Source organism: Elephas maximus, chromosome 16, assembly GCF_024166365.1.
Source record: "Elephas maximus indicus isolate mEleMax1 chromosome 16, mEleMax1 primary haplotype, whole genome shotgun sequence".
Classification (NCBI taxonomy): domain Eukaryota; kingdom Metazoa; phylum Chordata; class Mammalia; order Proboscidea; family Elephantidae; genus Elephas; species Elephas maximus.
In genome coordinates, this window is record NC_064834.1 from 75,766,238 (window position 1) to 75,783,179 (window position 16,942).

General features: G+C 48.6%; 1 protein-coding gene across 2 annotated transcripts in view; it reads right to left on the reverse strand.

Annotated features, from left to right (window-relative positions):
* Nucleotides 1-16,942, reverse strand: part of UROS (uroporphyrinogen III synthase) — a 29,605-nt gene that overhangs the window by 2,585 nt on the left and 10,078 nt on the right. The window contains exons 4-9 of one of the 2 annotated variants that reach the window (XM_049855637.1): nt 16,509-16,605; nt 13,495-13,569; nt 8,342-8,416; nt 3,867-3,947; nt 1,393-1,478; nt 408-506 (exon numbers count right to left, since the gene is read on the reverse strand). In XM_049855637.1, the coding sequence (XP_049711594.1) occupies nt 408-506; nt 1,393-1,478; nt 3,867-3,947; nt 8,342-8,416; nt 13,495-13,569; nt 16,509-16,605 (513 nt within the window). The remainder of the gene's footprint in view (nt 1-407; nt 507-1,392; nt 1,479-3,866; nt 3,948-8,341; nt 8,417-13,494; nt 13,570-16,508; nt 16,606-16,942) is intronic. The other variant, XM_049855638.1, reaches the window with a different exon arrangement.

Below are 16,942 nucleotides of genomic sequence, written 5' to 3' on the forward strand. Positions count from 1 at the left end.
GCTCAAAGACTTAAACGTGAGAGCTAAAAGCATAAAACTCTTAGAAGAAAGCACAGGTATAAATCTTCATGACTCTGGATTAGGCAATGCTTTCTTAGGCACAATGGGGAGAGCTCAAGCAACAAATACCACATACGTGTCTATAAGGCCACAAAGGGTACTCATCCTCATGTTACAAACAAGGAAACAGGCTCAGAGAGGTTTAGTAACTTGCCCAAGGGCACCAGCCCAGAAGTGGAGCTGTTGGGCTTTAAACGCAGGCTTGTGGATCCAGGAGCCCAGCACGTTTCAACTCTACAAGCTGCCATGAGGGCGTCTGCTAGGTCAGGGGCCTTTGGTTTTACATGGACAATTAATATTAAGATAAAAAAATCTGCAAATGACCAACAAGGCCACCACGTGCTCACCTTGATTTGATTGATGTGGTCACCAGATAACTCCTGGATATGCTGGAGGCCATACGCCAGGCCCGAGGGACTGAAAAATGTGATGCTGGCTGGGACACCCTGTAGTGATGAGAGAAGAAGACCCATCCCTTGCTGCAAGGCTGGGGAGAGAACAGCTCCTCTACCCCCGTCCCAATCAGTCTCACGCACAGGGGCTGTGGCAGAGGGTGGCTCCTGACAGCCAGCCCAGGGGGGTTACAATAGGAGCATTGCAGGAGATGGTACCACTCTCTGCTCTGATGAGACAGAATTTCAGAAAGGACTGGCTAAAAGAGCAGGTGTGAGCAGGAGGCGGGGCACTGCTCCTGGGTCACTGTGCCAGCCCCCCAGGCCAGAGAACACCACTGTGGATGCCACATGCCCAGCAGACTGGGCAAGGCCTCCAGCTCCTGAGGCCAGCGTGGCACTGGTCAGCCAAGGTGTAGGCCCGTCTGGCTCCCTGGCCACTCTCCACACCTTCCAGAAATAGAGCAGACAGACCTAACGGACGGCCTTTCTGCATTTGGCCTGTCCTTCAGTAAGACCTTCCAGTGCCAGAGCCTCCAAAGGTCCCCCACGGCCTACCAAATTCGGTCCAGACTCCTGGGGGGGCACCGCAGGCCCCCTCCCCAGTAGGCCCACCATTGGCCTCCGCAGCTCCTCCGAAGCCCCACATCCCGTGAAGAACCCCAACAACAGCAGCCAGGCCACAGTGCACCTCGGGCTTACGGTACCTTGGATGCCAGGTAAAGGGCCCGCTAATCCTCTGTGTGAATCCTCATAACCACCTCACTAGACAGGACAGTCCCATTTCACAGATAGAGAGTAGAGCCCCACGGAGGTTACCTGCTCCCTCAAAGCCACACAGCTGGCATCTGGGCAACTGCACTGAGAACCTGTCTACGCATCTTGCGCCCATCTGCCCCGGGGTGCCCACCCCATGGGGCACCCCAGGACCACCACACACCTGCTTGGAGAAGTAGCTCTTCAGGTTCCCTTGGATTCCTGGATGTGGGATCTTCTGATAGACAGTTATGCTTTCCATGGGGATCCCTGGACACAATGGAAACCGGGAAACAGACTTTATTGCCCTGGGGACGCAATGGATGCTCCCGCCCCCACTGATCATAGCCAGTGGAGACATCCCAATGTAGCACAGGGAGAACCCAGCCCCGCAGCCCAGAGTGAGCCATGGGAGAAGGCTGTGATGGTGGATGAGGGCCAAGGGTCCCGGCACCGTTGTCTTCATCACGACCTCAGAAATCATCTGTTCCTGAGTTCATGTGGGTGTGGCCTGCCCACACAGAGCAGTCGCTTGCCTCAACAACATGAATCCTGTCTGTGCAGAATCCCATGCTGAGGGCAAGGAGTGCCTGTGTTCAGAGCTCTGAGGGAGCTTCTTAAGCCCAAGGCCAAAGCAGGCGGCTGAGTGCACACCTGGGGTCCCGACACCTTGGCCCTGGCAGCCCACGCTAGGAAACCAGGTTCAGGGCACACAGGTTCAGGGCGAGTGGCCAGAGAGGGGCATGTTGGCCTCAGCCATGGGCTCCAGCTGCATCCCAGCTCTGATTTGTGCTCCTGGATCAGCCACCCCTGTGGGCTGACAGTCCCCAGGGTCTGTTCCTTCCCATTCTACTCAGACTCTGACCATTCCAGGGGGTTTCAGGCTGGTGATGAAGGAGGGGCATGGAAGTAACTAACATGCCACCCATCTGTGGATTTACCGGGGGCAGCCATGGAGTAAACGGACCTACACCAGGTGGGGAGACCTCAGGCTTGAGAAAATGAAACAGGACAGGAAGGAAGACCACTCAGAAGCAGCGGGATGTTTTTAGCCTGTCACCATTTCATACCCAAATCTAAGGAAAAAGCCAAGTGCCAAACCTCTGATTCCTATATGTCTCTTTACAGATACCCAGAACCATGCTTTCTCTTTTGTTTTCTCCTGGTAGTTTTGGTTCCAAAAGGCTAACGATCTTGCTAGATCTTACTACCTAACCTCCCTGGCCCTTCCTTGTTGCTGGTAGCATTTAGAAGATAAGATGATACAGGTGATACTAGTAGAAGAGATCGATCTTGTTCCATTTAAAGTAAGAGCGGAAAGTTACCAGGTCTGACCATCCTGGCTAATGTTCTTCATGTGGACTGTGAGAGGCTCAGAAGAACGGGGGAGAACCTAAGAAGGGTAACAGTAAGAGCCCGTGAACCGCTTGCTTTCTGAGAGCCAGGCGTCATGCTACATAACCTCACGATGACTCTGTGAGGTGGGTACCATGATGATTATACCCATTTCACAGACAATGCTACTGACACACAGATTATGGGACTTGCCCTAGTTCACACAGCTAATAACAGCAGAGGGAGAATTCAAATTGGATTTGTATCGCCCTAAAGTTCCTACTCCCAACCACTAGTCACCCCGTGCTCCCAGGCCAACTGTGACAGGAAAAGGGGTGCACGTGATTGTAGTGGGTTGAATAACCTGAACCAAACCTACCGCTGTCGAGTCGATTCCAACTTATAGCGACCCGACAGGACAGAGTTGAACCGTCCCATAGGGTTCCAAGGAGCAGTTGGTGGATTTGAACTGCTGACCTTTAGGTTAGCTGCCGAGCTCTTAACCACTGCTGAATGTGACCTTGGATATGGGGTCACTGAAGATGGCATTAGCTCACACGAAGTCACAGTGGAGTAGGGTGGGTCCTAATCCAATCCTTCTGGGAGAAGGGGACACACAGATACCCACAGGGAAGATGGCCACACGCAGACGGGGGGCAGAGACTGGAGTGATGCAGCTGCAAGCCAAGGACTGCCAGCAACGCCAGAAGCTGGAAGAGGCAGGGAACGAGCCTCCCTAAGAGCCGTCAGAGGGACCACGGCCCTGCTGACACCTTGATTTTGGACTCCTGGCCTCCAGAACTGAGAGAGGATACACTCCTGTTGCTTTTAGGACCACCCCCCTCCCCGGCCGCCACCACCCCAGCGTGTGGCCTTTTGTTGAGGCAGCCCCAGGGAAGGAGTGGATGGGCTGAGTGCACCAGAGGTTTCTGGAGCGAGCCTGGGGGTGGTGAGGGGTGGGCTGAGGACTCTGCAGGCTGTTACAGGCTCAGCTCTATCCTCGGAGTTTCGTCTGCGTGTCGGAATGTGCTCAGTTACAGAGGACCAAACGCCGTGGTCTGTCACCCCGTTACCTGCCCCAGGGCATGACCACCAGCCACCCTCCTGGTGGAGGTGCGGGGACACGCTCGTGTTCCAGCTGGGGCCAGACAGGCTGAGGAGAGCAGATCCACCACAGGGGAGGCACAGCTGCACCCTGGCTCCATGTGGGGATCGCCCACCCCAGGCCTGGCCTGTGTGGACTCTGCAGCTGACCACTTCTGTCCCTGGTGGATCCCAAAACCGTGAGGGTGGCAGTGCCCACGAGCCGACGCATCCAGTCACCTTGGTCCTTAAGCATTTTCGGCAGGATCTCGCCTTTGAGGGTTCCACAGGGAAACAGAAGAGGCAGCGCTGGTGACTCCCCTGTGGGCGAAGCACCAGACTCTGTGATAAACAGCCTGGGAGAGGACAGCTCCTGGGAGACCAAGCAGCCCAGGGTTCCTTAGGTCTCAGTCTCAGCATCTATAAAATGGGAAGTACTTCCAGCCTGAAGGGTTGTTATAAGAGGAACATAAGAGGCAACGTGGGTTTAAGTGCTTAGAGAACAGTACTAGGCTCTCAGAAGCAGGCTGCTGCACCCGGAACAGTACCGTGCTCAGACGTGAGCTGCTGCACCCGGAACGGTACCGCGTGTTCTGACGGGGACTGCTGCACCCATGCTCCTTCAGTCCCTCCCACCCTGAAGTGGCTTCCGAGCAGCAGTCACCTGAGCTAGAGTCGGGAAGTTAAAGAACAGTCCCGGGGTCAGCACCTGAGCAAACATTCCTACCTCCAGAGAAGACCCTGGGGTGGGGGTGTGCTCTTGAGGCAGCCAGGAAATGGCAGCCAGAGAGATGGCTGTGGGGCCGCCTCAGCACAGATGACAGCGGGCACCCTGCTCTCTAACGGTCTAGCCAGGCACCCAGCGCCCCAAGGCTATGAGCTCAGCTCTGGCCCCATTTCCTCTGGGAAGACCTGGAGGTATTTCTGGCCCTAGGCTCCTTGGAGAATAGTGAAGACAGAAGGTGAATTAGCCAACCTGCAACATCGCCATCCAACAAAACTGCTGGGTGGTTGGATGCCAGTCTTCCCCAAATGTGAATGAAAACAAGGCACTTCAGTAGAACAGACCTGTTTATCCCTTGTGTCTCTCCATCCAAACCAAAAAACCCACTGCTGTCAAGTCGATTCCGACTTGTAGCGACCCTATAGGACAGAGTAGAACTGCACTATAGAGTTTCTAAGGAGCCGCTGGCGGATCTGAACTGCCAACTTCTTGGTTAACAGCTGTAGCACTTAACTACTACGCCACCAGGGTTTCCCTTCTCTCCATCGGAGGCAGGAAATTCTAACCAGTGCTGGTCATACACAGATGTTAGGCATTTGCCCACATCCCTCAGCTGAAGACACCTTCTCTGGTGATTGCAATCAGAGGAAGACGCAAAGCAAGCTCTTCCCGTCCAGCACTGTCTCCATGAAGCAGCATCTAAGCAGGAGGGTAACTGTAGGCTACTTCATTTCAGTTATTAAGTAACTACACATTGGTGAATGTTTTCTTTGAACTGCTCTGCAAATATTAGTGCAGAGAGAAAAGAAGGTAACAAGTCTGGAAATTTTAAATGCAGATGCCGCTGGCTTCTCTTTCCCAGTGTGAGGGAATGCTTTCCATGCCCTGGGGGTGCCAGCCCTGCAGACAGATTCTAGAGCTGCTCAGTGCCATTGTCTAACCAGGCCTTGCTCACCACCAGCTCCAGAGCGCGGGGGCCCCTGGGGGTCTGTGTGTGTGATGGGTGGGGGCCTCACTCAACAGCTCCAGAGGGCAGGGGTCCGTGTGTGTTGGGTTGGGGGTGCAGGATTCTAGCTGCCCCCACGGGCCCTTCACAGCCCCTGCTCTGGGACAGCTGTGGGAATCCAGCAGGAAAGCCAGGGGCCAAACTTTTCAACAAGCACACCCCCTCCCCTGGGGTATACGAGAAGGTACCTCCCCCTGGTGGCACGTCTTCTGAAGGTCAGCACAGTGCTGAGCTGCTTGCTTTCATCCTCCGGTTACAGGTCACTGTTAGAGAGCTTGGAAGCCCTGCTTAGGATACTACCTTCCCCCACAGGCTGCGCTGAACTTCTGTGGGCCCCCCAAGGCAGGAGTGGGCCTTTTTATCACTGCTCCACCATGCCCAGCGGGTCCCAGAAGGAAAAGCCCTGCCCTATCAGCATAAAGGAGTCCCTGGGTAGTGCCTCGGAAGAAAGGCCTGGAGATTTACTTCCAAAAATCAGCCACTGAAAACCCTAAGGAGCACAGTTCTACTCTGACACACCTGGGGTCTCCAGGAGTTGAAATCGATATGGACTTGTTGCCAGCATAAAAGACGACGACTTTTCAACATGTCCTGGCTGAACCCTCCTTTGCTATGGAGGGCAGATCTATGGAGACTAGACTTCGTGGGAACTACCCCCCTCCAGGAATCCAAGGGCAAAGAGCCCATTCCTTTATGGGATAAGCTTAACGCCTGTGGGCTTATCTGCAACCACAATAGGTCAATGCAATGCTTAAGACTGGCTGATTCTGCAGAGGAGAGAGGTGTCCCAGGATGACAGAAAGGAGGAGAGCGGCCAGCAGGGGCTCCAGCCTGACACCAAAAAGGTGTCCACTGCTTTCCCAGGGAGGAGGGCTGGACAGCTGGGTTGTCAGGGCTGAAGATGAACCCTGGTGATGACAATCACAGGATCGTATGCAGCCAGGTGGGGGCTCAATAGTCACCGTAGGTCACAAAAATAACGAGACTTTTGTCAGATATCACCAGGGGAGCACGTGCACGTCTGCAGGACTGTAACCATGTCCAGGTCTGCAAAGATTTCGCCCCCTCAGAAGCCAGCAGAGCGTGGGCAGTGGGCACTTCACTGCAGATCATTAGGACAAGGAGGCTGATTGGGAGAAACTGGGACGAGCCCAACACCAGGCTGGGAGGGTGCAGAGCCCTCGGGTGGACACAGCTGCCTAGCTCCAAGCCCTGGCAGCCATCGCAAATAAACTGCAGCACAGTCTGTCTGCCCTTGTCCCTCTCTCCTTTTTAAAAAGTCATAACTGTCTTCTACCTTTCACCATTTAACTTTAGCTACTTTTCTCTAGAGGAGCTGTCCAGGGAAGGCAGGTGACTGTCTGTCGGAACACTGCGTGATCCCATTAAATGAGCTGACAGAATAGGACCTGTCACACAGCACTAAGTGAAGGTTTGTTAAATAAATAAGCAAGAACTATGAATCAAGCTGTTTACTCCAAGCATCAGAGGCAGACTCTTCACTTTTAAAGTTGAGCTTCAGAGTTTACTGAGGGAGAGAATCAATGCCTCAGTAAGACCAAGGAGGAGTACCTTATTAGCAGTCAACATGGATTTCCATTTGGATATTCTAATTGAACTGAAGATTTGTTAGGACTGAAAGACATGCTGGCAATAAATGAGCGGGAATAACAAAGGCTCTGCAAAGAATACAGGCCAGTGTCCTCCAAGATAAGGGTGGAATATATGAGTATTTACCTTGCCAAGCCGGGATTCATTTCACTGAAGTATCAATGTCATAATTCAGATGTGACATTGATCTGTTTCTGCTTTCTGTTTGCAAAGAAGGAACGCTAGCTTGCTGGTCTGAATCTCGTAATAAGGAATGGCCCATACAGTTCCTTTCCATCCCCTTCCAGAACGGATACATCAATTGCAAGCACAGCTGGAGCCACCTATTCAGTTAAGGAACTGTCTTCCCACCATATAACCAATAATTATTCTTCGAAAACTCTAAAATTTAATCCTACACAAGGGGTCGCCATAAGTGGATTCTGACTCATGGTGAACCTGTGTGTTACAGAGTAGAACTACTCCATAGGGTCTTCTTGGCTGTAATCTTTATGGAAGCAGATTGCCAGGTCTTTCTTCCATAGTGCCACTGGGTGGGTTTGAACTGCCAACCTTTTGGTTAGACCCATAAAATCCATGGCTGTTGAGCAGATTCTGACTCATAGCAACCTTACAGGTCAGAGTAGAACAGCCCCATAGGATTTCCAAAGAGTGGCTGGTAGATTCAAACTGCTGACCTTTTTAGTTAGCAGCTGAGCTCTTAACCACTGCACCACCAAGGCTCCTTTGGCTAGTAGTGCAAACCATTCACGCTACCCAAGGACCTTCAACCAAGTATATCAAGTGAAAAAAAAAGTAACGAGTTGCCATCGAGTCGAACCTGACTCAGGGCAACCCCATGTCTGTTCCATAGGGTTTTCAATGGCTGATTTTTCGGAAGTAGATCACCGGTCCTTTCTTCCAAGGTGTCTCTGGTGGACTCAAACCTCTTAATTTTCAGCTGGCAGCTGAGCATATTAATTGTTTGCAACATCCAGGGGTTCCCAAATAATCCCCACCCAAACTCACTGCCATCAATTCTGACTCATAGCGACCCTACAGGACGGAGTAGAACTGCCCCATAGGGTTTCCAAGGCTGTAAATCTCTCAGGAACCAGACTGCCACACCTTTTTCCTGCAGAGTCGCTGGCAGTTTCGAACCACAGACATTTCAGTTAGCAGTCCAGTGCTTTATCCACTGCACCACCAGGTGCAAACAAGTACAAACCTCCACAAATTCAAGCAGACTAAGGTCCCAGAGGTGGCTTACACACTGCACACCCATCAATATCATCACGGAGATCGCAGAGGGAACACATTCTTTCCCCTTTAACCAGTGGCTGTGAGATCAACAAACAAAAATAAATGGCTTCATTTGGGCGCTCTTCTACTTACTGGAACAAATGTATTCTGCGAGCTTCTCTGCATTTCCACATTTTTCTCCTTCTGTATCCAGGCCAATTTTCCTCACTGGAAAACAACAAAGAAATGTTATTTCCTTACATGGTTTGGGGAGTCCTTTTGCTCACATGTAGTTCTCTACCACGCAAATACGCAGGCAGCCCTCTCCTGAAGGCCAGTGTAGGAGCATCAAGGTGCCGGGTCCCAGCCTCACCCTTCCCTGGTCTGTGGCTTGTCAGTCAGCCAGGAGATGGTGAGCACGCACAGGGGTCTGTCTACACCCTTCTCCAGGGTCTGCATGAGAAAGTCTTGACTTTGTTAGGGAGGCGAGCCCCCATTCACAAAGGTGGCTGACAGGGCCAGACTGAAGGGGGAGGAGGGGCCACGTGTCATGCCAACAGGCATCCTGCACTTCTGTGACACGCCCCTTCACTAGCTGAGCAGGACCATACAACCCCGGCTCCCCGCATACCCTGAAGAGGCCGGTTGCTCTGCAGAAGCCAGGGATGGTGAAGGGCTGGCCCCTCAGTCAGCACTTGCTCTGCCCTCTTCTCTCAGGAAAATGGAGCTTTCTGAAGAGAGGCACTCTGGGCATTCCATTCAGGCTCTCCCTCCTGAGAGACTGGCTCAGAACACATTGACCCTCAGTGTAGACACTGCCAGCTCTAACTATGGGTCACTAACACGGGCTAAGTCAAAGAGGAGGGCCACACGCTGCTGTCAACTGTGTCAGGAACAAAGCCCTAGCTCAGGCTGCAGATCCAGCCCAGGCTGTGCCTCCCTGGCGCAAGTTCAAAAGCCAAACCAAACCCACTACCACAGAGTTGATTCCAACTCATAGCAACTGTATAGGACACAGGAGAACTGCCCCAAAGGGTTTCCAAAGCTGTAAATCTTTATGGAACCAGACTGACATATCTTTCTCCCACAGAGCCGCTGGTGGTTTCAAACCTCTGACCTTTCAGTTAGCAGCCAAGCACTTTAACTGCTGAGCCACCAGGGCTTCTTGGTCCAAGTTAGAAGTGTCTAAAAGCGCCAGGGAACCCTGAACTGCTCCCAGGAACTGAACTGGGGAACCACGGCTGGGTGACCATGGTACTTTATCCTGATATTGAGAGGCACTTTTCCCACACCTGGAGCAAAAACTCTGCTGAATGGCCTTCCTGTTCTCTCAGGAAGCCCCTGCTCATTGGAGCCTGACCACGTGCGTGCTGCAAGCGACACAGTGGGGGCTATTCCTGCCTTTAGAGACGAGGAGCTGAGGCGCTGAGCAGGGCAGGGACTGCGTCTGTCTTGTCCACAGGAAGCTCTCAATAAACGTTTGGTCTGAGGTCTCAGCCCCTAAGTGGCAGAGCCAAGCCTGAACCAAGCATACAGAGGCCAGCTCTGCCCCAGCGCCGGTACACGCACTTCACGCAGCACTCAGTTCAGGGCAAGCCTGTCTTAAGGTCCTTCCCTGAGTAATGGCCGACACTGAAACTTCAAATTATTCAAACTGTGTTAAATACACCAAGCTGATCCTAGATAAACCTGACAGAATATTTTTTATATTTGAGGGGTTCAGACAATGACTGCCCCAATGGATCCAGTTTCCTAGGCTTTTACCTTCTACCTTTTCTCTTTGCTTCAAACGTCCAACGGTCCTGACCTGGTCCCGGAGGGGGCCAGGGGCAGCTTCTGGCTGTAGCTTGACCCGAGGGCTCCTGGGTGTCATGGTAGCCTCTGAAGTAACCCCAGTAGTCCCTGGTGTTCACGCCCTTATGTCGCCCCCTCCCCCGGGGTGTGGGCTGGACTTATTGATGCAATCCGAACAAACAACATGGCAGAAGTGATGGAATGCCACTTCCAAGATTTGGTTACAGAAGGCCCGTGGCTCTGTCTTGGGTGTTCTCTCTGGCTCTCTCGACCTGTCTTGCCATCAGGGAAGCCAGCTGCATGTCGTGAGACAGCCCTGTTGAGAACCCACATGAGTGGGCTGAGAAGTGGGTCTTCTGAATCCTGCCAGCAGCCACTGAGTGATCCTGGAAGCAGACATGCCCCCCGCCAGGCCTCAAGGTGACTGCAGCCAGTGAGAGACCCTGAGCAGAGGGATCCATGGAGCCACTCCCAGGTTTCCAACCCCCAGAAACTGTGAGATAATCTCTGTTGTCTCCAGCTACTGGGTGCTGGGGTAGTTGTTACGTAGCAAAGGTGACTGATACACTGGGCCTGGCTCCTCCTGGCTGTCAGCGCTCAGCTTCCTCTAACTCTGCAGGCTCCTGCTGAAGCTTAGGAGGAGCAGAAACCTCAGAGCTCATGCAATGCCTCTTCCCTGGGCCCATGAAGACAGCCCTCCTTTTGTTATGTCATCTCAGAAAAGGCCAACTGAAGAGTGGGTGGTTGACTTCCATGCTAGGCCAGGATGTGGTTTCAAAAAAAGATAAAGTAAAATGGAGTGATGGAGGCATCTGACCTCCTATAACTTCACAAGGGGAAAGGAGAATCAAGATCAACAGCCCAAGGCTGATTTACCAATTCTGACACCAACCATCCCTTCCATGGCATTCTCTGCTTCTCTGCTGGGTTTGTTAATTCATTGCAGTGGCAACACAGAACTCACAGACCATACTTGCAGTTATGAGGTTTATTAGGGAAGTAACAGGTTATTGTTCAGGTTCAGAAACACTCAGGATACAGTTCTTCAATCAGGACAGCCTATTCTCAGCTGTGCCCCTAAGCTTGCCTCTCTGGCCTTCAGTCTCTGCCCTACTGTGGCAAGTGTTAAAAAGCTCTTTTAGCTCTGCTGGTAAGTGCCCAGAGGCACCCCACTCCACCAGCAAGCCTCTTGCCTGAAGCTGCTCAGCTTTCTTGCTCTGTGGGCCGGGAGGCCCACTGCACCATCTCCTGTCGATCTCCTGCCTCTGCTGCTGCCGTTTCTCTGCTCCTGCTTTTTGCCGTCTCCAGTGTTACAGTTCTCCCTCTCTGTCCTGGTTCTGGAAACCGTGGTGGCATAGTGGTTAAGTGCTATGGCTGCTAACCAAAAGGTCAGCAGTTCAAATCCACCAGGCGCTCCTTGGAAACTCTATGGGGCAGTTCTACTCTGCCCTGTAGGGTCGCTATGAGTCGGAATCGACTTGACGGCAGCAGATTTGGTTTTGGTTTGGGTTTTGGTCCTGGTTCTGCTGCTTCCCTCTGTCTTCTGTGTTACAGCTCCTCTTTCTCTCTCTCTCTCCCTCTAAGCCTAGCAGGATAACAAAACTGACCAATCCTCTCATTAGGGTGTCACATACCTTATTTGCATGGTACCACCCCCACAAGGGTACCGTGCACCTCATTTACATTATTAGCAAGTTATCCAATCCCCTTGGTGGGCCACGAGCACCTCATCTGCATAGTCCCACCCAGTCATTTGGTGGGAGTTACAAAGACTATGGCTTAGAAGGGTCATATTAAGTAATTCACTGGACTGCAAGAAGAAATAAAGGAAAACTCAAAGGAAATTTAAAATTACAAATAAGAAATTAACAAAATCCTTGACGATAAAGGGGATACTATTTCCCCTTTGATGATAAGTTTCCAGCATTTAGAATATGCCTTTTCCTTCACAAGTGAATAAACAGGGGCCAACTTGAGGCCATCTGCTCCGGGTCTCAGAGGCATGGACTTCTCATCACTGCCACCCCTTCTGTTTTCTAGTTTCTCACTTTACAGAAGGGTCAGAGCAAAATGCACAATGATGCTGCTGAAATCAAACCCAAGTCCAAGTGACGGTGAAAAGCATCTGCTCATCAGCTAATGTGTGAAGGGCTGGACTTGGAATATAAAATCAAAGTACAAAAATTCACAAATATGCTGTCTATTCAACAGTGAAATTTTTGGTATATAAATCAGAAATTGCCTGCATGATTTTCTTTCCTCTTCTCATTTAGAAAACAAAAATAGTAAAAGAAAGTATAAGAAAATTCTTAACTTAATTTCTGGGGGAATGCGGGGGAGTGGAGGTGGTTCCCATGGCAACCAAACCACTAATGTGCTGAGCTTGGTGGTAGAAGTCCTACTACACAGAAGAGCTGTGCTTCCTCTGTTAATTAGCTAGCAACTCCCAGCTGGTTTCTTCTCCAATCTGATTTTGTTCTCTGGAAAATGTGCTTTTAATTCTTAATCTATTTTCACTCAGACTGTACCTTCCCCCGATATTTTTAAACTCATGTAGACAAATTAAACAGTTCTGAAACAAAGCTACACGTGGATTTATGGTCTTCATGATGGCTAAGCATTTTTTTAAGTATTTAAAATGTTTTAATGCTAATTTTTAATGAGTCACTGTTTAAATTTTATGCTTTAAAAACAATACATAAATTCAAGGCTATTTGGTAAAATGTAGAAAACGTTAAGAAAATTATAAAAACCACCTATAATATCATCACCTGGAGAGAACTACCTTTAATATTAGGTGATTTTCCTTTTAGGCTATTTTGGGAGAAGGAGGCATCTATCTATTACAGTGCCTGTATTTTTTAATTGAGTTAATATTGCACCATAGATCTATACATATATATATATTCTTAACATTACCTTATATTTTCTTACATTATAAAAATTCTTCAAAATCTTCATTTTAAAAGATGACAGAGCCTTCCCCATCCCCTTCCCTTCATGAACAATTCAGCCCTAAGATCACAGATGGGGCAGAGGAAAAGAACACTCCTTGGGGAGGACACTTACTATATGTAACTACTCCGCTGTTACTAGACAGTTAGGCGGGGCTTCCGTTTTTCACAGTTGTACCTAATGCTACAATATATGTTATCACACAAAAGCCATTTCATTTTTCCCATCTAGGATTACTACCTTTGGATAGATTCCCAGTAAAGGCATTAGTGGGCCAAAGGGTACAAACACTTTAATAGAGCTTTGAACGGCATACTGACCAAGTGTTTCTCAGAAGATTTAAACCCATTTTTGATGCTGTTTAACAATATTTGAGTATATTTCTTTCACCACACCCTTACGGACAGTATTACATATTTAATTAATTACTTTCAGCAAATTTAATAGGCAAAACTATCATAGTTTTAAAAGGAATTGAAGTGTACATTTTCCTTTTTCAAACAAACAAATAAGGCAAAGTCATTTTTTAGTATTCTCCTTGAACTGTAACTGCTTACCTAGAGAAGCGGTGGCACTTCCAACCACGTACACTGGCTTAGCATTCCATTTTTCTTTCAGAGACTTTTCCCAAGCTGTAAAACATGAAATCGTATGTACGTGAGTTGCAAATACCAAAGTCACCATTTGGATGCTACCCAATGTTTATCCTGAGAAACTTGCAAGCAAGAGAACTATTAATAACCAAACATAAAGACTAGCATCTCAAACTAACATATATTCGGTAGGCGAACTTTTTAAAAAAATCACCTCGGGTAATGTGTCGGCGTGCCTGCTTGAAGTATTAACTGGTTTCCAAAGGTGGCACTCCAAGTATTTTTAACGCATACTAGCAAACAAACGTAACTTGCAGAGTAATTTGCATGGTGACATTAAAATAAAAAAGCTCTAGACTTTTAAAAGAAAAAGTCAATGATTATTAAAAAATAATAAAAAGCTAATTAAATATCTAATAAAGCAATATAATTGGGTTTATTTGGGAAATAGATCTGAAAGTCCATAAACTACAATCTCAGATGAGAGAGCTCAGGGGTTCATTAGGGTCAAAGTAGAGATAATAAGTTTCAGATTCATATTTCCAAGAGAACATCATCATTTTATGATTAAAAATAAAAAATCTTTAAATATGCATTAAAGACCATTAAGCAACATCATGATAAACGGAGAAAAGACTGAAGTTGTCAAGGATTTCATTTTACTTGGATCCACAATAAACACCCACGGCAACAGCTGTCAAGAAATCAAACAACACACTGCATTGGGCAACCGTGCTACAAAAGACATCTTTACAGTGTTAAAAAGCAAAGACGTCACTCTGAGGACTAAGGAGCACCTGACCTAAGCAAGCCACAATATTTTCATTTGCCTCATCTGCATGTGAAAGCTGGACAATGAATAAGACTGAAGAAGAGTTGATTCCTTTGAATTGTGGTGTTGGTGAAGGATATTGAATATACCATGAACTGCCAGAACAAACACATCTGTCTCGGAAGAAGGACAGCCAGAATGCTCCTTGGAGGCAAGGACGGCAAGACTTCGTCTCACATACACTGAACATGTTATCGGGAGAGACAGGCCCCTGGAGAAGGACATCATGCTTGGTAAAGTAGAGGGTCAGCGAAAAAGAGGAAGACCCTCAAAGAGATGGACTGACAAAGTAGCTGCAAAATGGGCTCATGCGTAACAACGACTGTGAGCATGGTGTAGGACCGGGCAGTGTTTCCTCGTGTTGTTGCTATGAGTTGGAACCAACTCGACAGCACCTAACAACAACAACATGCATTAAAGGAATACAAAGAGAAAATGGATTGTAAGAATATATCATAAGGCCACTGGATGCTCAATACATTTTTATAATACAGAGAAACAATAGTTCTTCTTTCCTAAAATCTGATTATGAGTATAACTTTTCCTTAGATTCAATAGAGCTACTCTCCGCTTTTCACGCCTATGGGAAATTCCCTTTTAAAGAGTAACCAAAGATTAAGTTTCACCTTCTTTTCTACCACACAAATGCAAATAGTATTTTTTATTTAAAAATTATCCATAACAATGTGAACACATCATTTCCCAGCCTTGCAGCAGAACAACGATTGAGGGAGTCTGGATTGAATCCAGGGTGGTGTCAGGGCCGGCTCTGCCCCTTAACTCGTGGTAGGTTCCTGGGCAAGACAGTTAACCCACCTCGTCTGCTTCTTCATCAGGAAACACCTGATGAAGTCACCTGTGTCTGTTCTGGAGTCCTGGTGGTGCAGTGGTTAAGAGCTTGGCTGCTAACCAAAAGGTCGGCAGTTTGAATCCACCAGCCGCTCCTTGGAAACAATATGGAGCAATTCTACTAGGTCTTATACGGTCGCTATGACCCAGAATTGACTCAGTGGCAATGAGTTTGGTTTTGGGTTTGGTATGTCTGTCCTTCCTACTTTACAGAGTTGTTATGAGAATCCACAGAAGAAGGTATGTGGAAAAGCGCTTTGTAAATTGTAAAGCACTATATGCAAAGTCATGGTGGACACTCGTGGGGTGTGTTCTTTCTCATCATCTTTACCCTCAAAGCCATATAAAAGAAAATGATAAAATGGTAACACAAAGCATTCTGAAGCACCTCCAAGACAGACTACCTATGAAATGTGAAATATGAAGATAACAGCGTGTCTGGTTCTGAGTTGTCACGCTGATTTCACGGCATGGATCTTCACCCCTAAGAAAAGCATCGAATTTTTTCTTCAACAAGTGGTGAAGGTGTACTTGAAATCACCAAGAAGGCAATTTTTTAAGCTATAGTGAAAACCTAATTAAATATGCACCACCCCCATCACCAGCTGTCGTTGAGTCGGTATACAATAGGGGCTCAATGAATGCTAGCTACAAAGCTGCTCATTCAAACAGACTGAGAAGGCTGTTGTCCAGAGTGAAGTCCTGGGTTCCGTTAATGGGCAGTGCCGTGTTCACACTGTTTGATGGAGAAGGAGAGAGGCAGGAAGAAGGTCAAAGAGAAAACCACATCATAAAAGGCCTGCCATGGCACTGCCCATGTCTCATATATGGTTGGATTTGCTCATCGTCCCTTCAAGGAACATGGCACTTACCCTATTTTCAGAGAAGACTGACACCCAATCTATTCTGAGGGGAGATGTGCACGCCCAGCAGGTAAACATTTAAGGCTGGATGACAGACATCAGCCTGGGAGTTCAGGAGGGAGCTGTATCTCCTGTTCCCGAGGAAGCAGCTGTGGCACAGCTCCACTAAGTGCTCACTTCCATCAGAGGTCAGCATGTAGCCCTGACGTTCTGTGTTGGACATTAAGAAACTGTCTTATAGAAGAAAGACCAAATTACGCTCCTTCCAAAGGTCACCCAAACACGAAGTAACTTGGTACTTAAACATTTTTTGAGCTAACAGTCACGGTGTATTTCAAATGTGAAGTGCTACCATTTCTGGAATCTGGTATCCCCAGGGGTAGAGGGAAGAGTAAGTAACAGGCAAATGGAATTCACAGCAGACCCATCCTCACCTTCAGTTTTACTGTCCTTCTCCAAACACAATTCCACTGCTTCTACTGCTCGGGGACTGGTAAAAATGAGTCCTCCGTAACCTTCAGGATGAGACAGCTGCACACCAAAAAAGCAATAAAGGCATTTCACGTGATGGTTAAATTCCAAAGGAAGTAGGAAGCTAATTCCATCTAGCCATCCATCCACTAATCTACCCACCCACCCATCCATCCATTCATCCATCTGGCCATCCACCCACTCATCTACCCATCTGTCCATCCATCCATCCACCTACCCATCCATTCATACATTCACCTACTCGCCCACCCACTCATCCACCCATCCCCCCATTCACTCAACACTTATTGCGTGCTTACTATGAGCCTGAAACTACTCTAGGTTTTTTTGGAAACGTAGGCAAATTAATTAGACATCAGCCTTTCCCTCAATGAGC